The sequence below is a fragment of the Saccopteryx leptura genome, chromosome 8, assembly GCF_036850995.1.
Source record: "Saccopteryx leptura isolate mSacLep1 chromosome 8, mSacLep1_pri_phased_curated, whole genome shotgun sequence".
Taxonomy (NCBI): Eukaryota; Metazoa; Chordata; class Mammalia; order Chiroptera; family Emballonuridae; genus Saccopteryx; species Saccopteryx leptura.
In genome coordinates this window covers 56,600,333-56,627,529 of record NC_089510.1, presented here as the reverse complement: position 1 = coordinate 56,627,529, position 27,197 = coordinate 56,600,333, and the positions used below count along the sequence as shown (strand labels likewise).

The 27,197-nt window shown below is 43.9% G+C and overlaps 1 protein-coding gene across 1 annotated transcript; it reads right to left on the bottom strand.

Annotated features, from left to right (window-relative positions):
• Window positions 1-204: 204 nt before the first annotated feature.
• NRROS (negative regulator of reactive oxygen species) lies at window positions 205-26,921 on the bottom strand. Its single transcript, XM_066347630.1, has 3 exons — window positions 26,791-26,921; window positions 6,469-6,589; window positions 205-2,410 (listed from the first exon to the last, which is right to left on the bottom strand). The coding sequence occupies exons 2-3, from the start codon at window positions 6,574-6,576 to the stop codon at window positions 440-442; spliced, it is 2,079 nt and encodes a 692-aa protein (XP_066203727.1). The 5' UTR covers window positions 6,577-6,589; window positions 26,791-26,921; the 3' UTR covers window positions 205-439.
• Between the last annotated feature and the right edge of the window lie 276 nt (window positions 26,922-27,197).

The following is a 27,197-nucleotide window of genomic DNA, read 5'->3' as shown; positions in this document are numbered from 1 at the left end:
TCTATCCATTGCGCCACTGCCTGGTCAGGCAAGCCATGCTCTTGAAGTCACTTTTGCTACAGGGTAGCACTAAATCTGCCACCCTTCCCCACCAGCTCCATAGACATCGCCAAGGAAAGGACACTGAAAAATAACCCAAGTGAAACTACCAAAAGACATTAAAGAAAGAAAAAACACAAGCTCTGTTTGATTCAAAAAATATTTATGAAACATGTTTTTTTTTCTGTAGAATGTCAATTAATAAATATTTTATCAGGATGGTAAGGATGAATCATAATGATGGAGGAAGAACTTGGAGTGACTAAGAATCAGAAGCATTTTATACTTTAGTTTAAAGCTCAATTCATCAGACTTGTCCTCTGCATCAGATCTTGAAATCTAGCCGAGTTAGTGTCTTTCCGTGCCCAGACCAGATGTCTAACCTTGACTCACAGCCAGGTCAGTATATGGAGGACCAGTGGCAGCGGCTCTTGATTACCTGAAGCAAAGGTTTCTTGAATGTGAGGAAGATGACAGTGCAGGCCACCAGCAGGGTGAGGCAGGTGGGGAGAATGAGCACAAGGTAGAGCAGGCCCATGTCCACCCTTTCCCACTTACAGTCCTGAGGCGTGGCTCTGGGCAGGTCCATCAGGCGAATGATCCTGGAGGAGAGGTTGCAACTGATCAGGGCCAAGTCGGCAATGGTGTGCAGATGCTGTAGGGTCCCCCAGCCCTCCACCCTACAGCAGTCATACGGATTCTGACTGAGGTAGATGGTCTGCAGACTTGTCAGGAGCTGCACAGACACAGCCCTCTGGGGAAGGGCTGTGAGCGCGTTCCTGCGAAGATCCAAGGTCTGCAGGGCCAGGGTGCCCCTGAACCTGGGGAAGCTGGTCAAGGAGTTTCCCGACAGATCCAAGCCCCTCAGATTCCTAAACCCAGAGAAGTCCAGCTCCATGACGCCGGAACGGAGGCCCACGTTCCTGAGAGACAGAACCTGTAACGTGGGGGCAATATTCTGAAGAGGGGTGATGCTCCCGTTCAGAACCCCCCAATTTCCAGACAGGTCTAAGTGGGTGAGGGCAGTCCCCTGGAACGAGCGGTCCTGTAGTGCTCCCAGCCCACAGCCCTCGAGAGAGAGGCTCCTCAAAGACGCCACGTTCCTGAAATCCACGCAGCTGGGGGGGTCCACGTGGTCTAAGCCAGCTGGCTGGGGACAAAGTGAGATCTGGTTGTGGCTCATGTCAACTGTAGTGATGTTACTGGCTTCAGCAAAAAGGCCAGTCGGGACGCCCAGCAGCTGGTTGGAGCTCAGGTTGAACGCCCGGAGGCTCCTCAAGCAGCCAGGGGGCCCCGGAGCCAAGCGCAGCTCGGACAGCTGGTTCTGGCTCAGGTCCAGCTCCAGGAGCGTTCCTGGCGGCTCGTGCTCCTGGATGTGGAGCGTCATCAGGCAATTCTGGTTGAGGTTCAGGTGGGAGAGGGAAGGCATTTTCCTTAGGAAGCCATTAGGCAAATATTGGAACTGGTTCTGGCTCATATCCAGGAAGCGCAGACCTGCAAGGTCGCTGGAAGCGAACTCTTCCCAAAGGTTGACCGTGGTGATGTTGGTCGTGTTGCCATCCACGAGGAGGAACTGGGCCACCATCTCCTTTGGCGAGGAGGTGTTGTACAGGTCCCTGTAGAAGCCCATGCTGTTGTCCCGCAGCAGGAGGGTGTGCAGCTTGCTGGACTGCGGCAGGAGTGGGAAAAACAGCAGCTGGTTGTGAGAGAGGTCCAGCACCTCCAGCTCAAAAGCAGCCTCTTCCGCTGATGCCAGGAACCATTCCAGGGCATTGTAGCTGACATTGAGGGACCGGAGCTGCGTGAGGCTGAAGTCCACAATGCACGGCAGGTTGTTGTAGGCCAGGTCGAGGTGTCTCAGCTCCGCCAAGCCTCCGAAGGCTCCGCCCTCAATCTCAAAGATGTAGTTCCTCCTCAAATCCAGCTCCTTGAGGTGCCGCAGGCCCTCGAAGACGGAGTCGTCGAGCCTCATGATGGTGTTCCTCGCCAGGAACACAGACTCCAGTGAGGAGAGGTTCTGGAGCATGAGGGCCGCCATGTCCTCCGTCAGGGAGTTCCCCGACAAGTCCAGCCTCTGCAAGGCCCGCAGGCTGCGGAAGGCGGCCGCCGTCTCCCTGTAGCTCTCCGCCAGGGAGTTGTCGGGCAGCGCCAGGCTGCGCAGGCGCACCTGCTCCAGGAAGGCGTCGCGGCCAATGAGCTGCAGGCGGCAGCTGTGCAGACTGAGGCTCTCCAGGAGAGGGTACAGCTGGAGGGAGTGATTCCACAGGGTCCTCAGAGGGTTGGCATCCAGGATGAGCGTCTGCGAGTGCGTTGGGAGATCACTGGGCACTGAAGCCAGGTTCTGCCCTCGACAGTCAGTGACTCCACCAACCTATGTCCAAAAACACACACTGGTCAGCAGGGAGGAGCCTTCTGAGGCAGAGGCCTAAGTGCAGAAACTTAGTTCTGTGCTAAAGTAGTTCAGAATCTCTCCACAACTTTTGAGAATGGCTTTAGAGATTTATTTTTATTTTTTTTCCAAAGGACCAGAAACTGTTGGAAAAAGGGAACGTTTCCTTGTTCTTTACCTTCACACTGAAATAGTCATCTGGGAGCTGAGTTTAGTCCTCATTGAAACACGGGCATGTTACAGAAGCTCTAAGCACCTATTAGGTGCTGAGTGGTAACAATCGTATTTGTAGTTTGGGTTTAGCTATGAGAGGGATTGAGGACAGGTCTCTATTGCGTTTGAATCACTCCTCTGTCATTTATTAACATGTGACCTTGGGCAAAATAATTTAGCTTAAGTTTAAGATTTCCTCTGAAAAGTGTAGATAAAGATAGTACCTCCTTCAGAGGATTGCAGTGAAATTAGACGAGTGACACAGTGGACACTATTAATGCAGTCAGTCACTATTGCATTGTAATCACTATTATCGTAACACCTGTGTGTCGAGGAGGGACGCCGCCTAACAGCCCAAGGTGCAGCGGCATCTTCATTTCGCCCCCAGAATTTTTGTCGGGGATACTCCTCTACATTCTGAATTGGTAAATATTTCAACTTTGTGTGTGTGGGTTTTTTTGCATTTTTCTGAAGTTGGAAACAGGGAGGCAGTCAGACAGACTCCCGCATGCGCCCGACCAGGATCCACCCGGCATGCCCACCAGAGGCAACGCTCTGCGCCTGGGCCAACTTTGTTCCAATGGAGCCTTGGTTGCGGGAGGGGAAGAGAGAGACAGAGAGGAAGGAGAGGGGGAGGGGTGGAGAAGCAGATGGGCGCCTCTCCTGTGTGCCCTGGCCGGGAATCGAACCCGGGACTCCTGCATGCCAGGCCGACGCTCTGCCACTGAGCTAACTGGCCAGGGCCATATTTCTACTTTGAAGGACTTCAGGGAGCTCATCATCACCCTGAATTGTACCGAGAATTAGAGTAGGGTCTGGAGAGAAGTCACAGTTGGAACCAGAGCCCAGAGCTCTTAATGCCCGATTCAGTGCTTTTCCTGGATGCCCTTCTACCACGACTGTGCTGCATAAAGAGGCAGGAGGGATGGGACGACCTTGGTCTCATTGCAGAAGTCACTCAAGCTTCAGGATAAACTCAACCTAACGTTTTACAAGATTGGCAGAAACACCAGCCACAGGATGTCAATTAAGTGTCCAGGAAAAAAGTTTTAAGTGACAAGAGAAGAACAATGGCCTTCCTTTGCACAGATTAGCCAGTAGGACAAGGCCTGTGATTGCCTAAAATTGTGGGTATCAAGCCCAGGGGCAAGTGAAGTAATGGAAAAGGAGAAAACAGTCCCGAGAGACAGGAAAAAAGCACAGGTTTGGAGAGATGACAGAGGAGTCTAAATCTTGGCTCTGCCTTGTATTAGCTTTAGATGCTGGACAGGAGTTAACCTCTCACAGCCTCAACTTCTTTATCTAATTATTAAAATGAAACCTTCTAATAATTAAAAATTGATACAATGTAGAAATACAGAAACTTAAACTCTTCAGTAACCTCAGCCTCTCCCTCAAAGAAACATCACTAACTTTTTGGTTACATTTCCTTCTGGACTTTTTCCTAAAGATATTATCTACCTTTTCTTTAAAAAATTATTATCATTAGCGAAAGAGAAAGAGAGAGAAGGAGGAAGGGAGAGAGAGAGAGTCAGGAAGGGAGAGAGATGAGAAGCATCAACTCCTAGTTCTGTCACTTTTAGTTGTTCATTGATTGCTTTCTCATATGTGCCTTGACCGGGGGGCTCCAGCTGAGCCAGTGACCCCTTGCTCAAGCCAGCGACCCTGGAGATTGGAACCTGGGACCCCAGTGTCTTAGGTTGACGCTCTATCTATTGTGCCATCACGGTTCAGGCTAAAAAAATTTTTTAATGAGACTACACTCTACAAACTGTTCAGTTATCTATTCCTCCCTCAATAATATGTAATTGACATACTGCCTTGGCAATAATAAATTTGATCACATTCTGTTTAGCAGCTATTAGTTCATTGCATGATTATTATAGTGATTAAGAGCAAGAGTTCTAGGTCAGTTCATCTTGGTTCTGCTTTTTAACAAATAGGTGGCCTTGGTCTGGTTACTTAACCAGTCGGGACCTTCATTACTCCACCTGTGAGATGAAAATTATATTTTTAATTTTCTCACAGGGTTTTTTTTCTTAATGAGGATTCAGTGTGATTATTTATATAAAACATTAAACACAGAACTTGGCACATAAATGCTTAATAAATGTTAACTATAATAATAAGTACTATGTAATCAATTTCCTACTATTGAGTATTTGAGTAGTTTCTCATTTCCAAATGAATTTATCAAGTTCCTTCCACACCTCTCCTCTCCGCCAAAAGTCTTTGGAATTTTGATTGGGGTGGCATTACAACCATAGAGTAACTGGGGGAAGAACTGACGTTTTTACAAACTAAATCTCCCCATGCAGAAGCAAGGTGTATTTCTTTATTTGAGCAAGTGCTGGTCTCCCCCACAGGGACTCCGGAGAATGTTGTGGTTAGGGACTTTCCAAATGGTGTGAGACCCTGCTTCACCACAGCTGCTGCAGTTGTGGGGGTCGTACCCCTGCAATGCTCTGTGGTCCAGCTGTAGTGCTGCGAAAGGACCACCGGCCTGTCAGAGCCCAAGAAAACCTCATCACATCCATTTTATGATAACGTAACATGGCTAATGCAAGGAGAGGCAATTAAGGGCATCTGGACTCTCAAATCTCTGCTCTCAACTCAGAAAAGTCACCGGAAATCCACTCTTTGAGCTCACTGGCAGCTGAATCCCAACTCAGGGTCAGGCAGGAAAACTGTTAAAGAACTCATGCTTTCCTCCCTCCTCTTCCTATGCCTGGTAACTCCTGAAGTAGCTGCAAAGTTAACCTTTTATTGTCTCTGTCAAGAAATAATGGAAGTCTGTGAAGCAGAGACTAGCAACCACAATAATGAATAAAACATAGCACTTACTACATTCAGGGTACTATTCTGAATACTTTAAGTACATTAACTCATTTAATCATCATAACAATACAGTGTTACAGTATTATTGGTCAGTACTATTATTATTTGTATAGTTTGCAGATGAGGAAACTGAGGCAGAGTGGCCCAGTGTCACTAGCTAGTCAGTATTGGTACTGGGATTTAAACTTGGTCTGCCTCATAACCTCTACCACATGCTGGAGTATTCTACAGTGTAATGGTTAGAGGTTGCTAAAAGTGGTTAAGAACTATGACCAGCTGGGTTTTTAAGAATCATCAGCCTTAAGAACACAGTTTTGAATATAAGTATTAATCCTAACATCCACTTTGTCTTCCCAGTGCCTGGGACTCAAGAAATGTTTATTAAATGTGTATTTCAAAGGCAGATTTTTTATATATCACTGAGTTATAAGCAAAGGAGAAATGTTTTAGAAATGTGCTCAGTTACGAGCCAAGTCTTTTCCCACATGTAGCTGAAAGCCCCGGAGAGGGTAGACCACAGAAGTTCAGGCATCTACTTCCTGGATTGTCTGAAACCTCCCAGGGTCAAGAACGCTGCTGTGCAGTGCGCGTGGGCAGCATGCTCTTCAGTACAGCTCTGCAAGTATTTGCTATCGACTCAAACACAAACTCTGAAGCTGGGCTTCTCCAACTTTAATATGCCTTACCATTATGAAGTTCCGGCCACATTAGTGGAGTTCAAGCATCCAGATTCTTAACAAGGTGCTGTTGCTGTAGATGACTCACCTAGGCCTATCCCTGAGGCCTCCTGTCTTCAGTGGGTATGAAAAAGGTGGGGCAGAGACTGCCTAGGCATCGTATTAACCTTTGGTTAAATAGCAGGTTGCACACGGCATCATGCCAGGCAGGTACAAAGTGATTCAGATTCATTCATCCTATCAGCTTTCTGAATGAACCAACCTTGTCAGAACAGGAACAACAGACAACTCGGGGCTCCTGGGGAAACTCACCAACTCACAGCCACGTCGGGAAGCAGCTGTGGCCATTCCACTTCGGTTTCTCCATTCCACTGTTAAGAAGTGAAAACCAAGGCAGAGCCAGAGGGGCAGTAACTCCATCTCAAGTGCAGCACTGTGGACAGAGGGGAAGGGAGAAGCGAGTAAGACAAGGACGCCTCTTACTTTTCTCTAAAAAGCAGAGGGCTGCTTTTCACTCTCAGCAGGAGCCAGTTCCCAGTTCTGTCTGGTCTTGGAAGGCCACAGCTACCGGCAGGTGGAAACCCACAAACTATTTACATACCTTAAACTAGCCAATACTTTTAACCTTTCACTGCAACTGTCAATAAGGACTCATTTTCATTTTGCCTCTACCATCTGATGGACAGGTGGCTGAACACTGAAACTCCCTAGTCCAGCAATAGAAGTGAGAAACAAAAGGTCTGAGGAAGGTCCTGGTGGGTTAGCTCAGTCGGTTAAGAGCATCGTCCCGAAACAACAAGGTTGTGCGTTTGGAACCTGGTCAGGGCACACATGGGAAGCAACCAAAGAATCCACGACTGAGTAGAACAGCAAATGAATGTTTTCCTGCCACTTCTCCTCTCTCTTCCTTCCTCTCTCTGTCTCTCTGAAAATCAATAAAAATTAAGCCCTGGCCGAATAGCTCCATTGATTGGAGCGTCGTCGCAGAGCGCAGAGGTTGCTGGTTCAATTCCCTGGTCAGAGCACATACAGGAGCAGCTCAATTCCTGCCTCTCTCCCTCCCTACTTCCCTCAAAAAAAAAAAAAAAAAAAAAGGGAATTAAGAAACCGAGTCTCAGGTTGCTTAGAGTTTGTTGTGTTTTTCAGTTCTGTTAATGTTTTCCTCCCAAAGCTCAAATCTATCTGATGTATCACCTGAACACAAAAATATGTTTTTAATGAGTGAACGGTGAACTGGGATTGAAGTATTATTAATTGTTGCCTCTTGTTGCATAGAGTTAATAATTGTTTTTGCTGACATGAGGCCTTTACAAAAGAGTAGATCTCATTGGTTAATTCATTTGATTATTAAAACCTTTTGAAAATAGATTTTGATATTTTACCTGGATAAGGGAAAACCTAGATAGGGGGAAAATGTAAAAGTAATCTTCAGTATAATAAGGATTATTGATGAAGTATGATTACCAGCCCTGTTACCTGGCCAGTGAGCACAGAACAGAAGTCATGAGAAGGCTTAAAATTATACACATATCAACAGAATTTTAGAACTAAGAGGAGCCACAATAGAAATGTAATATATCCTCCACCATCACATTTTTACAGGTGAGTACATGAAGAGATAATAATGCTTATTCAACGTTCTTTATTTATTTATTTATTTATTTTATTAAGTGAGAGGCGGGGAGGCAGAGAGACAGACACCTATATGCACCCTGACCAGGATCCACGCGGCAAGCCCCCTATGGGCAATGCTGTGTCCATCTGGGCCCTTTGTTCCATTGCTCAGCAACCAAGCCATGTTAGCACAGAAGCAAGGCCATGGAGCCAACACAGTGCCCAGGGCCAACTTGCTTCAAACAAGCCATGGCTGTGGGAGGAGAAGAGAGAGAGAGAGAGAGAGGAAGGGGTGGAGAAACAGATTGTTGTTTCTCCTGTGTGTTGTGACCGGGAATCAGACATGGGACTTCCACACGCTGAGCTGACACTCTGCCACTGAGCCAATTGGCCAGGGCCTTAAAGATCAAGATCAATTTAGTGGCAGGGCTGAGAACAGCAAGCAAACTCCCCCTCCCTGAGCTCCAGGATGAGAAACCAGACTAATTTCTCTGCTTGCAGGTCCTATTGAATTGACTTCCCTCCTGTTGGGAAGGTTTATAGCCAGTGGAATCCCCTCCCAGCCTGACATTCCTCAGAATCTGAGGCAGGTGCCTGACCCCAGCATTCCGACTGTCCCATCCTCTCCTGACGTTGACCTGACATTACGCAGGGTCTGCTGGCAGTCTTCTCTGGAGCCAGCAGCACCAGCGCTGATGTGAACTTCTCACTTATTCCACGGACCCTTCCACCTGACACATCTCAGCTCTATAGGTCCTCTTCTTCTTTCCCTTTCTTTGAATAAGTTTACTCAATAAGGCTCACTTTAACTTCCTGGTCAAATTTGAATACTCACCCAGTGAAAACACTGTTTTCAGTGAAAACAGAAAAGCTAAGTGAAACCAGGTAAATTAACTTCAATCTTTACTTCCGGTCAGGTCAGCTCTCCTTACCACAGAGGGAGCCTTTGATTCAGAATTTATAAGTACTTTCCCAACACTGGAAATCCTCCTCCTCGACCCTCCTTCTGCTTCTTCCCCTGTGCAGAGGAATTATCACCTCACGGCATGTGCAGGGCACAGATGGCAAATACAGAGCCATATGGGCTCCTGGCCTCATATCCTTACCACCCCCCACACACACACACACACCTGAAAACTTGGATCCCTGCCCACCTTGAGATAAAGTAGCTAGACATAGCAAATTCCAAGATGCCATCTGAATGTCAGATAAACAATAAATAACTTTTTAGGGTAAGTGTATCCCAAATACTGCATGGAACATACTTAATCCTAAAAATAAATTCATTGTTTATCTGACATTCAAACTTCAGTGGGTATCCTGTATTTTATTGAGGAGAGACAGGGCGATGGGAACCGTGAACCTGCTCCCTCCTCTCCTCCTTCACCATCTCTGCTAGATCTAGATGGTACTTGTGACACTGGCCCTTTAGAACAGCCAGCCCCATCTATTGAAATACTGGATCCAGATGTGTTCAGGGAGAAAGGGCAATTGCTTCAGGGAGAATGTAACTCTTAGACTGGAATGCTACATAGTCCTGATGTCACTTATGCCCAGAGTATAATTTTCATTTTGGGGTCAACAAGACAATTTTCATAAATTTAAAACATATTTTCTCCTTCCTCCTAAACCCAAACAGCATGGAAAAACTCTTGCTACATCCTCTGGGCAACTACTTCTGTCATGAGATAACGTGGGAAGATTAAGGAATTTTGAAGTAGACGGACCAGGATTTGAATTCTGCCTTCAGTATTTGTTATTTGTCCTTGAACAATTCACATAAAGTCTCTGAGACTCAGTTAATCTTTCTATAAAATGAGAATAAAAATAACTTTTCAGACTTTTAACAAGAATCAAATAGTATATGTGAAAGTGCTTCATTAACTGTGAAGGTAGTTAATAACATAATTATTATTTATTAGTTCAAAACACCAATGAACGGATTATATGATTGTAATTCCTATGCATAATCTCCAATGTAATTCAGCAGCTACACAAAGAAAATAAAATAATGAATGATTTGTCTGGAAGAACAAATATATCATTATATCAACTAAACATGTAAACAACACACAGAAAGTTTGGATTAAAAATTCTATGTTAATAAATTCCAGAACAAGGCAAAGCCCAGGAACAGAGACTGTGGTGGTTGAGAGCTGTTTGTCCTCAGATCCATGGTTCACCCTTCCCCTAACCCACTCTGGTTTGCACGTGACTAACTCCTGAAGGCTCTGTTTCCAAGCTCTAGGTGTCGGTTGGACTCCAGCTGGTTTGGTCAACAGGGGGCACTACTTGGAGGTTAGAAGGCAGCTGCATGGAGAGAATCCAGGGTATTTCTCCTTCTCTCTGCCTTGGGCTTCTTCCTGTTATTCCTAAACTCTGGTAACACCTCCCTTCCATTATCATCATCCTACTTCGGGGAGGTCACAGCTTCAAGTTACTATTCTTTGGGATAACAGTTCTATTCTCCGGTTGGCATCTCAGCCTCTTCCGTCATGTGTTGCCAATTTCCTGCATTAATTTCCTCTGTTTTGAATAATCTATGTGTTTCTGTTTCTGGTTAGACTCTGACTGATACAGTGATATAAATGAGAATGGGCTTGAAATAGTACTAAACAAAAAAGATGTGTAATGACCCCCGAGAAGAAATAAAAGACTTAAAATAATAACCATTTAGGTTGAGAAACACCTCCTGGAGTGTGTAGCTGTAGAAAGCTTCTTCAGGGTCACACCACTGCAAGGAGTAGCAGATAAACAGTTTGGATGCCAACTCTCCTGGGGAATTTCATGGTCTCTCTTGGCTGTGCTCAGGACCGCTTCCTTCCACCCGCACTCAACCTCAGTTGGGTGAGCACCACTCAACAGTATTTCTAGCCGTATGAGAGTATCTAAACTTGAGTGTGCAAAGAAGTAACTGATCTACTTTATTCCTATCTCTCTGACATCTGAAAAATACATCCATTTTTAAAGCCAAAGGTTGCTCATCTTAGATACATTTCTGGTAGAGAAAAAGAAAACAGTTGTGATGAAGGGCACACAAGACAGTTTGACATTAAAAACTTTAATGAGGGAAACTGGAACTTCCCCTCATTCTAATTAAAGGGGCCTGGATCAGTGATTCTTATCTCGTGGGCTGTGAACAATGGAGAAGCCATAGAGTTAATACAAAGGAAACACAAATTGACCCATGTTCCAACTAGGGGCTGAATAAGAACTATGTCTGCTTTTGGTCTGAGTGACCATTAGGAAAATACTCTATATAGACCAAAGATCCTGACATGAGAAGTAGATAGCATTAACAGACTCTGCTTGTACCTGTTCTTTTTAAACCAGATAATGAAGTTGAAGAGTTCTTTCCAAGTGTGGAGGCAGAAAATGGTAATTTCCATTCTCTTTGATATACACTCTATAAATCTTATATTCTTTTACTCAGTTAATGGTTTCTAGAAAGCCTCTCTATATCTTTTATCCAGCCATGGTTATTATGATTATGACTAACACCAAAGACTATGAGCTTCTAATTAGTGAAAAGCTTTGAAGGATAAGACACCATTGACCCAGGTGCTGACAGGAAACAAGATTCTGTACTGTGTCAGTAACACATTTGACTTGGAGATATTAAGATTATAAATCCTACGTCATGTCAAAGTGAAGTCTTCTTAGTGTTTCATTTATATTTTTCCTTTATCTTCTAATCTGTTTGTGTCCAGTCATCACAAATGTCCTTGTTAGTTCTTTTCTTTTCTTTTTTAAGATTTTATTTATTCATTATAGAGAGGGGAGGGGGGGAGGAGCAGGAAGCATCAACCCCTATATGTGCCTTGACCAGACAAGCCCAGGGTTTTGAACCGGCAACCTCAGCGTTTCCAGGTTGACGCTTTATCCACTGCACCACCACAGGTCAGCTAGTTCTTTTCTAATTAGTTATTGAAACATTAGGGTCACAAATGCTCGATGCCTTCTCTTAATCTTGACACTATGCATTCTAATTGGTTATCATGGAAACCTGAGATTCAACCCCTCCATCCCTTATCTATAAAGAGTATTCCTTCTTTAGGCAGAAAGGCAAGATGGTTTTTCTCTCTCAGACCTGTTCATAATAAATAAGTGGGCAAAACAGATTCATTTCATAAAAAGAACGTGAATCAAGACTGTATTCCGAAACAAGAAAACACTAATGTGAGGAAGAAGAATGTATGCTGGCTGCAAAAATTCCTCTGTTTTAAAAAGTTATACTTGTTTGCTTTTTCTGTTTTCAAAAAATAATGGGGAGAAATTACTGCTTCATTGACCCAAGTAAGGTACAGAAAGACTGACTGAGGACCCTGGGCTGTGTGATACAATGAAAGGGATGCGAATATTGACTTCCTTTGGAAAGGTCTTGCTGATCTTGCTGGTGACAGCTTGGTTGTAACCTGGGGCAGTGCTTCCATACCCATCCCACGACCACATCAGTTCTGGGCTCAGGATGCTTGGGTAGGAGAAGATTGCCACATGCAGGCCAGGGAGTGTGGCTGCAGTCCAGGGGACATGTGGGACTTGCTTTTGCAATAAACAGGGAAGAAAAGGTGAGTGAAGTCTTTTGACTGGTCTCTGCTTCTTTCTTTTTTCCTTTTAGAGAGAGAGAAGAGGGAGAGAGAGAGAGAGGAAGAGAGAGAAATATTCATTTGTTGTTTCACTTATTTATGCATTCATTGGTTGATTTTTGTATGTGCCCTGACAGTGGATAAAATCTGCAACCTTCTCATATGGACACTACACTCTAACCAACTGAGCTGCCAGGCCAGGGCATGGTCTCTGCTTATTGAAGTCTTGAAATTTCCATCAAAATAGTCCAGGAGTGCAGAAGCATTCCTTTTTCATCAAGCCCTCTGACACTTAAACACATGTATAAACTACTTTATTTTTCAAATGCATGTAGATTTTCTTGTACTAACAACAATAACTTCTTTTTTAAAAGATTATTAATTTCACCTGGCCTGTGGTGGTGCAGTGGATGGAGTATTGACCTGGAACGCTGAAGTTGCCGATTCAAAACCCTGGGCTTGCCCGGTCAAGGCACATATACAAGCAAGCAAGGAACAACTAGAGTGAAACAACTATGAGCTGATGCTTCTCACTAACCTCCTCCTGATTGAAATCAATTACTTGATTTTAATATTTAAAATCAATCAATAAAATTTTTTTAAAAATAAAATATTTTTAATTAATTTTTTTTTCCAAGTGAGAGGAGGGGAAATAGAGAGACAGAGACTCCTGCATGTACCTCAACTAGGAGCCACCCTGCAACCCCTGTCTGGGGCCATGCTTGCAACTGAGCTATTTTTAGCACCTGAGCTGAAGGCTCCACAGAGCCATCCTCAGCACCTGGGGCCTATGTGCTGAAACCAAATGAGCCATGGCTACAGGAGGGGAAGAGAGAGAGATAGAGAGACGAAGGAGGAGGGGTGGAGAAGCAGATGGGCACTTCTCCTGTGTGCCCTGACCAGGAATCAAACCAGGACATCCACATTCTGGGCCGACGCTCTACCACTGAGCCAACAGGTCAGGGCCAAAAAATAAATAAATTAATTTTTAATAAAGAGATTATTAATTTCAAGTCGCTTTCTGTTGTGCTATAATGTCTTAATCAGCGGATAGTAAAACAGCCATCAGACAGGGGCCAATATCAGATATTTTTGTCCATAAAATGGTCTCCTCATACTCAAATTTTTGGAATACTAAGAAGTAATTCTGATTTGAGTTTTGATTTTGTTTTGTTAGGGTTTTGGATTCATTTTCAGAAACAGAGGCTAGGTTTCTAATATTCAGGGACATCCTTATGATCACCTCTCCCCTCCCCTACTCTCTCCCCTCCCACCTTCCCATGGCTACTACAGCAGCTGCTACCAGAGCCCAGACTGCCACCTTTCTGCTAAAGGCTCTATTAGCACCTGTTAAGAGTGTTATACATATATTAGCATGTAATTGAGAAATTTCTCCTCAAAGAAAGCTGATAAAGCTTTAAAGAAAGGGGTCTTTGCAGAAAGTGGGCAACTCTCAGTGGTGTTTGGTATTAGAAACAAATATTTATAAACTGGTCTAGGGAAGAAACTCTCCAGGATGTAACTGTGTGCTGGTGACACAGGTGTTAAGAGGGCTCCACGTCTGTCTTTGTTTTAAAAACAAAAGAGAAAACCCTACCTGGGATATGGGAGAAAGGAAAGGGCAGCTGGTCACAGACCACAGAGAACAGATAACAAAGAACAGAAACCTCAGTCCGTGACCACTTCAAACAATTCCTACGACCAAGAGGTATTTGAAAGCCTCAGGCAAACAGCTTGGTCTCTCTGATTCTTAGCAAAAAACTTAGAGCTATCTTAACCTTCACTAAGATGTTCAAACAGTGTCATGATTAGACCACCTGCACCCTGAGCCTCCAGGTAACACAGAGCTCCATCTTGGTAGTAAGTACCTTAGCCAAAAGTGTTTGCCCTGAAGCCTAAAAAAAACAGAGAAAACCGAAATGGATGGGGGCGAATGTCTGATTACAGGTGACTGAGAAGCATAATAACCAAGTCCAATACTTGTATCTTGAGTAGATTTTGGGTTTTTTAAACTCTCCGAAAGAAGAATTTGAGACAATTAGGAAAATTTACATGTGTATTAAATACCTGTTTTCAGGTGGTGTTATGTACAGACAATATTATCAGGATATAACTAATTTTCTTAGGCATGATAATGATGTTTTGGTTAGGTAGGAAAGTGCCCTTAGTCTTAGAAAATGTATGCTGAGTATTTAGAGGTGAAATCTCATAATTTCTACAGTTTATGCAACCTACTTTCAAATAGAGAAAGAGAGAAAAAGAAATCAAAGCAAACTATTACCAACTGACAAATTTAGCATTATACTTCCTTTTAACTTTTCTCTAAATTTGAAACTTTTCAAAACTAAAAAAATGAGGAAAATGAAAAAACTGTTGAGGTTCTTTAAAGGAGAGAGGAAATTATAGTAACCCTTTCCCCCCAAATTTCCAGGAATTTACATTTTTAAAATTTCTTTTCAGAAAGGTTTTCAGTAAACTTTAAATTAAAAATGCATATATGCATAAACCTTTAAAATATTTGGGAAATTTAAACATTTTGACATTGAAACTAGAGCTTCCAGGCAGCTGGAAAGAGCACAGAAGTGTTAAATCATGTGTCCTGATTATGGTTCAAGAAATATGGTCGAGGTACTAATGTAACTTCCACTGTCCAGGTCAACTGCTCTGTCCACAACACCCACAGTCCCCCTGGAGGGGTAGCCCTCAGGAGAAGCACGTGACCTCACCACCACCTCCACCACCACTCCACCTAGCTGCCTGTCCGGGAAGCACCTGACAGGGAAGGTCCATTCTTCCTTGCAGCCGGCACCCTATGAATGATCCCAGTGCACAGAGACAGGGGAGAGGATTAGGTGATTAGCAGCGGAAATTGAGCCCTGGCCGGTTGGCTCAGTGGTAGAGTGTCGGCCTGGTGTGCAGGAGTCCCGGGTTCGATTCCTGGCCAGGGCACACAGGAGAAGCGCTCATCTGCTTCTCCACCCCTCCCCCTTTCCTTCCTCTCTGTCTCTCTCTTCCCTTCCTGCAGCCAAGGCTCCATTGGAGCAGTTTGCCCCGGTGCTGAGGATGGCTCTGTGGCCTCTGCCTCAGGCACTAGGATGGCTCTAGTTGCAGCGGAGCGACGCCCCAGGTGGGCAGAGTATCACCCCCTGGTGGGCGTGCTGGGTGGAGCCTGGTCGGGCGCATGCAGGAGTCTGACTGCCTCCCTTTTTCCAACTTCAGAAAAAGGAAAAAAAAAAAAAAAAAAGCAGTGGAAATTGAAGCTAAGAGGCACAGAGAAAAAAAAGTGGAGTTGAATTTTTGAGGAATTTTGCCTTGAGGAATAGAAGCTTTGAAGTAGATAACAAGGCATATGGATAGCAAATAATTAAATGGTCAACAGAAGACAGAGATCAGAGAAGATGGAAGAGAAAGAATGACAAGAGGGTGGACCATGCAGCTGGAGAGAGGGTGGTAAGAACAGGTTCCAAAGCTGCCTCTCATTGTTCCTGGTGGCTCTTTACAGGGCCAGGTCTGTTTCTAAGCTCCATGTTTTCTCATGATAGCACCTCACTACCATCACCGCACCCAGTAGCTGGCCCAGGTGTTGCCAACAAAAAGAACCTAAAGAAAACAGGAATTATACTTTTTAATAAACTTAAACACAAAGGACAAAGTTGAACATAATTTTTATATGTGCATGCAAGCGTTGTGATGCTACCTGAAAATTAGAGAAAGTGGATGAAATCTGAATTGAGGAATATATTTTTCAAAATGCACTTTAATTATAAGCAAGAATCATTCATCAAGGAATAAGACTAAAAAGTGAAAATTTGTTGGGAAACAAGATTCTAATATAGCCTTGAAGTATCTTATTAATACAAGTTATTTGTTCATTTTACACATCCAAAATAGCTTAATAGTGGAAAAACCTGCAGATACCTCTTTAAACAAATGATCAAATTACTAAAGGGGCCTTACTGGAGTACTTGGTAAAATATGAAAGAGATAATGGATGAAGTAATAATATTACTTCAACATTAAATTTCTGGATTTTGATCATTGTGCTATGGTTATAGTATAACCCAAGTTTATTAAAAGAATATGCACATATCTGCATGTGCATAGAAAATATTGGAAAGGATCCACATAAGAATCTCAACAATGGCCTGACCAGGCGGTGGCGTAGTGGATAGAGCGTTGGACTGGGATGCGGAAGACCCAGGTTCGAGACCCTGAGGTCGCCAGCTTGAGCATGGGCTCATCTGGTTTGAGCAAAAATTCACCAGCTTGGACCCAAGGTCACTGGCTCAAGCAAGGGGTTACTCGGTCTGCTGAAGGCCCATGGTCAAGGCACATATGAGAAAACAATCAATGAACAAGTAAGGAGTCGCAACGCGCAACGAAAAACTAATGATTGATGCTTCTCATCTCTCCGTTCCTGTCTGTCTGTCCCTGTCTCTCCCTCACTCTGACTCTCTCTGTCTCTGTAATAAAATAAAAATAAAATAAAATAAAATAAACAGAATCTCAACAATGGAGAGAAATGTACCTGATACTTACTTTTCCCATATCTGTATTTTTGGTATTTTGTTGTTTCTAATTTTCCAACAATCCACTTCAATTACTGTATTAAGACAGTTTTAAAATAATAGAACCAACATATCATTACTTAAAAATTAAAATACATGCCATATCAGTGCCTAATAAATATTACTGTAATAAAGAATTTTTTATAGGTAATTAGATGGAAATTATTGTGAGTGTTCTTAAAACGATCATGTTTGGAGTTAATGGGAGAAAAAATTATCATTGACTAATGTCTAAAATAAGTTTTATTATAGATATCACTGTCTATTTTCTTTCTTTTTAAAGATTTTATAATTGACTTTACAGAGAGAGGCAAGAGAGGAAGGAGAGCAAGAAACTCTTCACTTTAGTTGCTTCACTTTAGTTTTTCATAGCTTGCTTATAGCATGGGCTTTGACCAGGCAAGCCCAGAGTTTCGAACCGGCAACCTCAGCATTCCAGGTGAATGCTCTATCCACCGCACCACCACAGGGCAAGCATTACCTTCTGTTCTCAGTGTCCAGATTTAGATTTTGGGGTTGCATATTTTTAGCCAGCCCCTGGGAAGGTGGCAGGAAAACATGAAGAAAGAGCCCAGGTTAAGGACAGATGGAACAGATTCAAAGCCTGGCTCTGACCTTGGGTACATCACTCAACTTCCTGGCCTCAATTTCCTCTCCAGTAAAATGGGAATCATAATGCTTGTGTTGCAAGGTTGCTACTGTATTAAGACACGTTTTAAAAGGACACTAAAAGAGTAGTGTCATCATTACAGCATCCTCGTCCCCAGCATGGGAGCTCACTGCTTTGTAAGTGGCTGGTTGTACTATTGGGGTCCCTTAGTATTTGCCTCTAGGAGTTGGATCCTCTTCTAAGTTTGGACAACTAAGTGAAGAGGCGTAGCCTTTCAAATTTATTGGAATGCTCCTTAAAGGTATGGTCCTGGGAATTTGTGTGAGAAAGAACAGTTCTGTTGCACATGCCTTTTCTGGCAAATGCACTATCATCTTTAACTGACCATCTTTTGAGAAGAACTGTAGCATTTCCATAGGGACTACCCACCACTATTTTGGAGGTAAGAATACTGAGGTCAGAGAGATGAAATGATTTGAACAAGGTGCCACAAGAAACGCAGAGTAATGGTTTCCAAGTATTGTTCCCACCCCAAGCCTAGCATGCATGGTCAGCCTGGGCTCCACCCAGGCTTGTGAGAAGAATCTTGTCTGGGAATGGCAGAGGCTTTGCCTCCTCCTGGATGGAGGTTGAAGGCCACAGCAGCTCTTGTTCCCTTGGACTCTCCTCAATATGACTCTGGGTAGCCAGTGTGTGGAATGCTGTTTAGAGCATTATCCTGCTCAGCTTTGTCTCCTCAGGGCCACATATGAGTCATCTGGTTTCCCTCTGTGGTCAGGGTCAGCCCTTAGAACCAAGAGAGGTCATTTCATTCGTTCTGTTCTGTGGCCACAGGCTGCATCTGGCCACAGGTCTTAAAAAGTGCAAATCCGCTCCACTAAGCGATAATGCCTTGCTCTAACATGGCTGGTGGTAGTTTCGTGCTGTCACCTTTGTATGTGAGACCCACATGATACCTGTGGATAGGCACCCAACTAACAATGTATTAGCTTTAAACCTGTCATTTCCTTTCAGTGTCATGGGTTTGTTCTCTTTGGTCACTCCACTCCAGTGGTGGTCATTGTGACAAATAATACCCACCTTGACAACCTCACAGGATGTGTTGAGACTGAATGCGAGATATGTGTGAGAAAGCTTTGTCAATATAAGGAAATGTTGTCGACTTCGCTAGTAAGATGGGTGGTGCCAGAATTGAAGGAAAGGCAGAGTTCCTCTGTGCAAACAGGGAGCTGGTGTTAAAATGAGTAAAACAAAAGGTGCAGTACCTTCTTCCGTCCATGTGAGCTGCAGGGCGTGGGCCTTAGGTGTTCAAAGAAGGTGAGACACCCAGAGCCTGTGGGAGACCATGGGCAAGAAAGGGGTTACAGGTGATGACCAAGGCTTATTGCCGGGAGTGGAAATATATCACCCCCACCCCCTCAACCTTGGTTCTCTTGAGAAAGAGCACAAATGAGAAATGAAATGGTATGGATTCCTGATTACTGACCAGCTCAATGAAATAGTAGTCAAGCTCCAGATTGCTTTCCAGGCTCCTAATTATAATAGGTAATGTTTGTGGACTGAATGCTCACCTTGGGATGAGTGCTATGCCAGATGCTTTACATGTAATAGGGTCCTCACAAAACCCTAGCAGGTAAATATATATTATCATTCTTATTTTACATGTGGTAAATTGAGGCTCACAAAAGTTTAGGCCATAGAGCTAGAGCATGTCAGAGCAGCAATTCAAACTTAGTCTGTGGTTGAGTCCAGCAAAGTTCAACCTCAATACCACAGGCCCCAGACACCCTGGAATGCTGGCTATCCTTGACTAAATTATGCATTTTCACACCCTATTTCCTCTGTGGGAAAGGCCCTTTCCCAGTCTTCTCCAACTGTCTGACTCCTATTCATCCTTCAAGGCCCAGTGCATGTGTCACCCCTTTATCACATCCTAACAGCTCAATAGTGCATATAGTATGCTAGTACATTATAGATTGTTATAGTTCTTATGGAAGATTCATTTATTATTTGATTTTTATGTTTGTGAAAATAAATATGAGCAGCTACTGTCAGTAATTTAACTTTCTTCCTTTTTATTATAAAAATAAATTTCTTTTAATGAGAGAAAGAGAGGGACAGGAAGGAAGAGAGATGAGAAGCATCAACTCATAGTTGCATCACTTTTTTTAGTTATTCATTGATTGCTTTTCATACATGCCTTGACAGGATGGGGGAGGGTGCTCAAGCTGAGTCAGTGACCCCTTGCTCAAGCCCACGACCTTGGGCTTCATGTTAGCAACCTTTGGCCTCAAGGCAGCGACCATGGGATCATATCGATGATCCCACACCTCAAGCCGGCAGCCCTGCGCTCAAGCAGCAACCTCAGGGTTTTAAACCTGGGTCCTCTGTGACCCAGGTCAATGCTCTATCCACAGTCAGGCAAAGGTGAAAGGATTTGAGAGTGATCACTCATATATTCATCACCTAGATTCTAATATTAACTTTTTACTAGTTTAATCACATATCTATCCATCTATCCTTTTATGAATCCTTCAATCCATCTTATTTTTTATGTATTTCAAAATAGGTTGCAGTCATCAGTACACTTCCCCCTAAACACTTAAGAATGCATACCAACTGATTTAACTAAAAAAAAAAAAAAAAAAAAAAAAGAGTTCTTTGCCCTGGCCAGATAGCTCAGTTGGTTAGAGCATTGTCCTGAAGCACAGAGGTTGCTGGTTCGATCCCTAGTCAGGATCTAACCAGCACATACAGGAACAGTGTGCTGTTCCTGTCTCTCTCTCTCTTTCTTTCTCTCAAATCAATAATAAAAAGTTCCTACATTTCAATCTTCTGGGTCAATTTAATTAATTTAATCTTAATTTAATAGAGATGGCAAAAGTCAGGTATATTATTTGTGGAAAATACTTCTGTCTTGTAAAAAATAAATAAATAAAAAGAATTGATAATCTTTATCTTACTATTCTCAGCCAGAATTAGGTGGAAAGCAGTTAACACTAAAGTGTAAATGTCTGATATGTTCTTTCATGCACTATGCTTCATTGTTCCACTTATTTATACATTCATTGGTTGATTCTTGTATGTGCCCTGACCAGGGATTGAACCTGTAACCTTAGTGTATCAGGATGATGCTCTAACCAACTGAGCTGCCCATCAGGGCTCTCATGCACTATAATGGATATTTATATAGATAATGATGAAATAAATAAATAATAATGAAGGAATAGTAAAGTTTAGTGGTGTAGTTTTAGGATGGTAGAGGGATAATTTTGCCCTTTCAAAATCCCCCAAATTGTGCTAGTATGGTGGCTATTCTAAGGCTGATTTTTTCTCTAAAACTTATTTGAATTCACAGAGGAATATCTCCTCCCACCCAAAAATAATGGCTTTTAGGACATTCTTGAATGAATACAAGAGAATGGAATTGTGACTTAATGTTGTTGGTTAATAACACTTGAGGTTGCAAAGGTTTCTTACAAACATTTGATCTCACTTTATACTCATGACAGTTCTACATAGTAGGCATTATCTCCATTTTTTTTTTTTTGTATTTTTCTGAAGTTGGAAACGGGGAGGCAGTCAGACAGACTCCCACCTGCGCCCAATCGGGATCCACCCAGCATGCCCACCAGGGGGTGATGCTCTGCCCATCTGGGGCGTTGCTCTGTTGCAACCAGAGCCATTCTAGCGCCTGAGGCAGAGGCCATAGAGCCATCCTCAGCACCCGGGGCCAACTTTGCTCCAATGGAGCCTTGGCTGCGGGAGGGGAAGAGAGAGACAGAGAGGAAGGAGGGGGGGAGGGGTGGAGAAGCAGATGGGCACTTCTCCTGTGTGCCCTGACCAGGAATGGAACCTGGGACTCCTTCACGCCAGGCCGACGCTCTACCACTGAGCCAACTGGCCAGGGCCATTATCTCCATTTTTAAAAATAATATAGACAACCATTCTTAAAATTGTTTTTTCAAAAGACAGAGGAAGAGGGAGAGAGAAAGAGAAAGAGAAACAATAATTTGTTGTTCCACTTATTTATGCATTCATTGGTTGAATCTTGTATGATCTTTGACTGGGGATTGAATCTGCAATCTTGGTGTATCGAGATGACACTCTAACCAGTGAAGCTACTTGCCAGGGTTCCATATTTTACTGTGGTAAAATATACATATAATTTACAATTTTAACCTTTTTCTAGGAGCATTAAGTACATTCCATTGTTGTGCGACCTCACCATTATCCATCTCCAGTCCTTTCTCATCATCCCAAACAGAAACTCTGTACCCATTAAACATAACTCCTCACTCTTACCTCCCCTCAGCCCCTGGTAACCACTCTTCTTTCTTTGCTAACATTTGCCTGTCTTAGGTACCTCATGTAAGTAGAACCATATAAGTGGAATCATGTAACATCTGATCTTTTGTGTCTGGTTTATTTAAATTAGCATAATGTTTTCAAGGCCACTCCATGTTATAGCATGTATCAGAATTTCATTTCTTTTTATGGCTGAATAATATTCCATTGTATTTATATACCACATTTTTAAAACCTATTCATCCATCAGTGGACAATTGGTTTGTTTCCACCTTTTGGCCATGGTAAGTAATGTTGCTATGAACACCAGTGTATAGATAACTATGTTATAATCCCTACTTATTATCTCCATTTTATAGATAAGAAACCCAAGACTAGAAAAAGTCAAAGTGAATTGCTCAAGTCACATAGTTTGTAGACAGTGAAGCCAACACCAAATCTGAGTTCTGGCCCAGGTAGGGAGAGCTCAATGTGCACCTGTCTGAGAGGAATGTACATTGAATGAATGTTCAGCTGGGTTGTATAGGTATGTGTTTATTGGTAAATAGGTACCCTATCCCAGATGCCTGGCCACTCTCTCAGAACTCCCAAGGCCCCTACCATGATCCAGCAACCAAGGAGGCAACACCTGACTCAACAGGGCCCCCAGGACCCTGCTTCTAACGACAGTGTCCATTTTGATTGGTCAGTGCCTGTACTATGTGGTATTTGATATTCTGAATAGCACCCCTGAGTGTTCCATGGGGTCATGGTCTTCTGTGGGGATGAGGCAACCTTGGAGTGTACCTATGATAAAGATGAGGTTCTGCAAGAGAAGCTAGAAAGCCTAGAAAAACTGAGGATTTAGAAGGAAATACGAAGCCAGATAGCTAACATGTAAGCTTCAGTTTAGGGACCAGAGAAAGGGTGCAAGAACCTAGAACAAGAGAAGGGCCATTGGGAAAGTCCCATGAGGAGGTCTCAGGGTACCAATCGGGACAGTGAGACCGCTAACATGTCTGAGGCTGAAGGAGGTGGCCGAGGGCCAGGCAGAGAAAGACCCACTTGCCACTGAGCCCGCTGGCTGAGGGAGAGAGCTCAGCCTGGGTGTCTGGTGGAACTACTGAGAGGCGACACTGGAAAGGCAGGAGAGACCTGTGGGATCATGGCTGGACCAGGAGAGGAGTCACAGTAAGAAGGATGAGGAGGATCCAGAGTCCAGTCTGACATTTAAAATGGAGTGACATGCCCCTATGTTCATCGCAGCATTGTTCACAGTGGCCAAGACATGGAAACAACCAAAGTGCCCCTCAATAGAGGATTGGAAAAAGAAGATGTGGTACACATATATACAATGGAGTACTAGTCAGCCATAGGAAATAATGACATAGTAACATTTATGACAGCATGGATGGACCTTGAGAACTTTATACTGAGTGAAATAAGTAAATCAGAAAAAGCCGAATTGTATGATTTTACACATAAGTGGGATATAAAACTGAGACTTATGGACATAGATAAAAGTGAAGTGGTTACCAGGGAAGAGAGGACATGGAAGAGGGGGTTGGGGAGGGGGTGGCGGGAAGGATGTAATTAGGGACAAATATAGGTGACAGAAGATTATTTGACTTTGGATGATGAGTGTACAACATAATCAACGGTTCAAATGCTATAGAAATATTTACCTGAAATTTATGTGTTCTTATTGGTCAATGTCACCGTGTTAAAGTTAATGTTTTTTAAATAAAATTTAAGAAATAAAAAAATAAAGTAAGTATTGTAATGTAAAAATAAAGTAAAATAGAATGGAGTGACAGGAGGTTACTGGGGAACTCCAGGATGAGCCCTGCTGGGCACTGTGGTTGCTGGGCGGCCTCAGTCCGTAGGTCCTGCTTGGTTAGAGCCAGGGTGGAAAGACAGAGTGTTCCAAGTGCTGTCTCCTGAAGAGAAGTCCCCTCCCCAATCATTTTTTAAATTCTTTATTTTTAAAGAAGGGCAGAGGAGTAGGAAGTATCAACTCCCATATGTGCCTTGACCAGGCAAGCCCAGGGTCTTGAACCAGCGACCTCAGCATTGCACTGCGCCACCCCAGTTCAGGCACCGCCCCATTCTTTCCCTTCTTTCTTGGTGGCAGAAAGTTGCTTGGGGCACATGACTCAGCACCTGACCAAGGCAGACTTCTGGGTTGTGTGGGGAGGTGGGGAGTCCGGTGTCCTTCAGGCTTTAGCCCACTTTGGTACCAGCCCTACTCTTCTTGCCCACCTTGCTGGTGAGAACAGAACCATGACAGGGTTCTATTTCCTCCTTTATTCCCTCTGTCAATCTGAAACCACTCCAGCATTAAAGTGAGAAGACACACACAGTTTTGGTCTCAGCACCTGACTTCATTTGCTCTAGAAATCGGTAGGTTTTGCTTACCCACATTCATTTCTCCTTCTGGTAACAATTCCTTAATTCCCCTTTGAGGAAACCACCCCTTCATTTCTTTTCTTTCTTGATTATTTTCATTGTTAATTGTAGTAAAACAGACAGAACATGAAATTTACCATTTTAACCATTTTAAATGTAAAATGCAGGAGTGTTAAGTACATTTACATTGCCAGGCAACCCTTACTTTCTGAATGAGTTTATGTTTGGTTGAGTTTGACCTTAACTCCTGGCTCCACAGAGAGGTTATGAATGAGGCTGGGCCCATCAGAGCCTCCTATTTCTCTAACCAAAGTGATTGGTTTACAATGGGTTCACAGAAGCCAAGCCCATGAGAATCAATCCAAAGATTATTGCTAAAATTATTGGGAAAGAAGCTTTTTCTCCCTGCCTCACATGCCAAATTGGTAGCAATTACGCTTGGAGTTGCAGGCACCCATCTTTGCCACCAACTTTAGGACCTGCCTGATGATGAAGACTACACAGAGGAAAGCAATGCTGAGGAATGGAGATAGATGGATTCCTAGCAACGCTATAGCACCTGGATTCAGCCATGCCTGAAGCTATTTTTCATAGGCATTTTGGTTATTTGAAACAATCAATTTGCTTTTATTTTTCCTGAGGTTGAGCTAATTGGGTTTTTATCATTTACAACTAAAAGACCCCTAAACTCAGATTTACAGTTACTTGCAAGGCTTGATAAGATATAAGTATCAATGTCCTTTTCTTCCCTTTCCTTCACCCTCTGAGCTTTCAGAGATCATCACTTAACATAGTCCAGAGCCTTGCACACGTTGGGCCATAACAATTTGTTCAATGATGAAGTTTAAAAAAATAATTTGGAGAGGGGAAGAATGTGTATAATAAAGAAATTTTACTAAAAGCAAAAATATGTGTCACTAACAAGGATACACAAGTGAGGATCAGTGAGCACACAACAGCATGTCCTGAGAAAGACAATGTTTTTCAGTCAGGATTGAAAGCCTCCTCTCTCCTAACTTATATAGTTATAACATGGATCTGAACACGGTGTGAGGAACATCTAGTTGTCCGTCCAAGAGTCTAGTTTACATCTTGTGGTGTGGATACACACTGCAGCCAGAGCTCAGGTTATAATCAGTACTGCTGTCGCTCTTCCGTGACAAAGAAAGACCAGAGACAGACAGGTCAATGCATTCCTAACACAGCCCCAGGACAAAGCCACCAGGAGCCTGCTATCTGTTTGGGAGGCTCCTGCTCTTGGGTGATGGGTTGAAATACTATGTGGGGTCAGGTTTATATGGGTTTCCATGAAGTTCCCATGAAGACACCCATGAGATGAAAGCACACTCTCTGTGAACCAGGTTTTGTTGCTTTGCTTTTTAAACCTCAAGGCAGGAATTGAGCTTTTTTTTTTCTTCCTTTTCTGAGCCTATGGTTCTATAATTCCCTCGAGGAACTCTCAGACATACATGTAAAAACCTATGAGGCAAATATATAAGTCTCAGGGCTATAAAACCCAGCAAACCATCAACATCCACAGAAAGAGTCTGTGCAGCACAGACAGTGGGTGAAGGAAGTATAGATCATCTCAGGAGACCAGCTCTATAAACTCAAAATATTTCTACCATCTAACTTTCTAAATGGCTGTATCCACCACAGAAGAAATATCAAGTGGGATTCCTTCCCTTCTGGAAGTTCACCCGAGATCCGCCCTATCTAGGAGCTCCATCCTTAGGAATTTGCCTCAGCCTGCTTGAGTGCCAGCCGCTGTTGGGCACGTGGTCACCCTCTCTCAGCAGCCAAGTGAACTGGCAACCCTTTCTGAAGGCAGTCCGGAGCAGGTTAGTGGCTCCTTGCTTATGTTAGCTCCTGCGTGCATCCCACATGGAGAGGGATCAGGAAGGCCTGGGATCTAGTCTCCTCTGGCACTTACTTGCTGAGGGTCCAAGTAACACAACCCCAGTGAATTTCCAAAGAACACTATGTGGGAAAGGGGCTTTGCCTGTCTCCTTCACAGCCCTGTCCCCAGAACCTGGAACAGGCCTGCAAATGGAAGACATCCATAAGTATGCTTTGCTATCAATGAGTATCAGTGTCTTCACCTGTGACATGGTGATTCTCAATCCACTTATGGGGCAGGAAAGAAGATCCAAGCACTCAATATGCCAGTGTTCACCCAGTAGTCTTATTGCATCCATTCACCCAACGCAGGAGAAAGCATTATTGTTCCCATTTTGCAGATGAAGAGATTGAGGCTCAGAAGTTCTCCCCACAGAGCCAGAAATCAAACCCTCAAACTAGGAATCTGAATCCCTAGTTTCCACTAAACCACACTACCTTGTTCAACTTTGAGTTCTGCTGGCGGGATGCATTTCCACCTATCCGGAGCTGTGTAGCCCCTACACTGGTTACAAAAGCAGTGGAGCTTGGATGCAGCAAGCCACAACCTCCCCAACAGTCCAAAGCTGAGGACCAGGGACGTTGACCTGTCACCCAACCTGGCCCGAGCTCGTCCACCTGGAGAAGGATGGCAGCTGGCCACCTCGCAGGAAATACTCACGGCTCCGGCAGGCCCTGGCGGCTCCTCCGGGCGCATCCTCTCCCGGGGCTCCGACCTCCTAGGAGAGCAGCCCAATGCGGGGCTGGGCTGCCTCCTCTCACTGGAACATCAGATTATTTTAGCACTTGCGGAAGGAACTGACGGAAACTGAAGTCACATGGAGAGCGAGCTGCTCTGCAACTCAGCACTCACAGAGATCAGGCTTCAGAGAGGGAACTGCCCCCGCGGGTGGATGGTGAGGGGGAAGGGAGGGCAGCCAGCGGGAACCAGGGACCCTAGGAGACCTACTGGCTCGGTCACGGAGGGAGGCATAGCTTTAGGGGGCCCCAGCAATGCTAACCAAGGCTTTCTCTCCTTAGAGATTTTGAGGGGTGGTGATCTGCAGGACCCAGCCTGTGAGCTCTGCT

Excerpts from the sequence above, each read along its gene's own strand:
- NRROS (XM_066347630.1), bottom strand. The coding sequence starts at position 6,576 with ATGGAGTTACTGCCCCTCTGGCTCTGCCTTGGTTTTCACTTCTTAACA. Across the intron at positions 2,411-6,468 it reads CCCGACGTGGCTGTGAGTTG|GTTGGTGGAGTCACTGACTG; the intron begins GTGAGTTTCCCC and ends TTTTGGACATAG.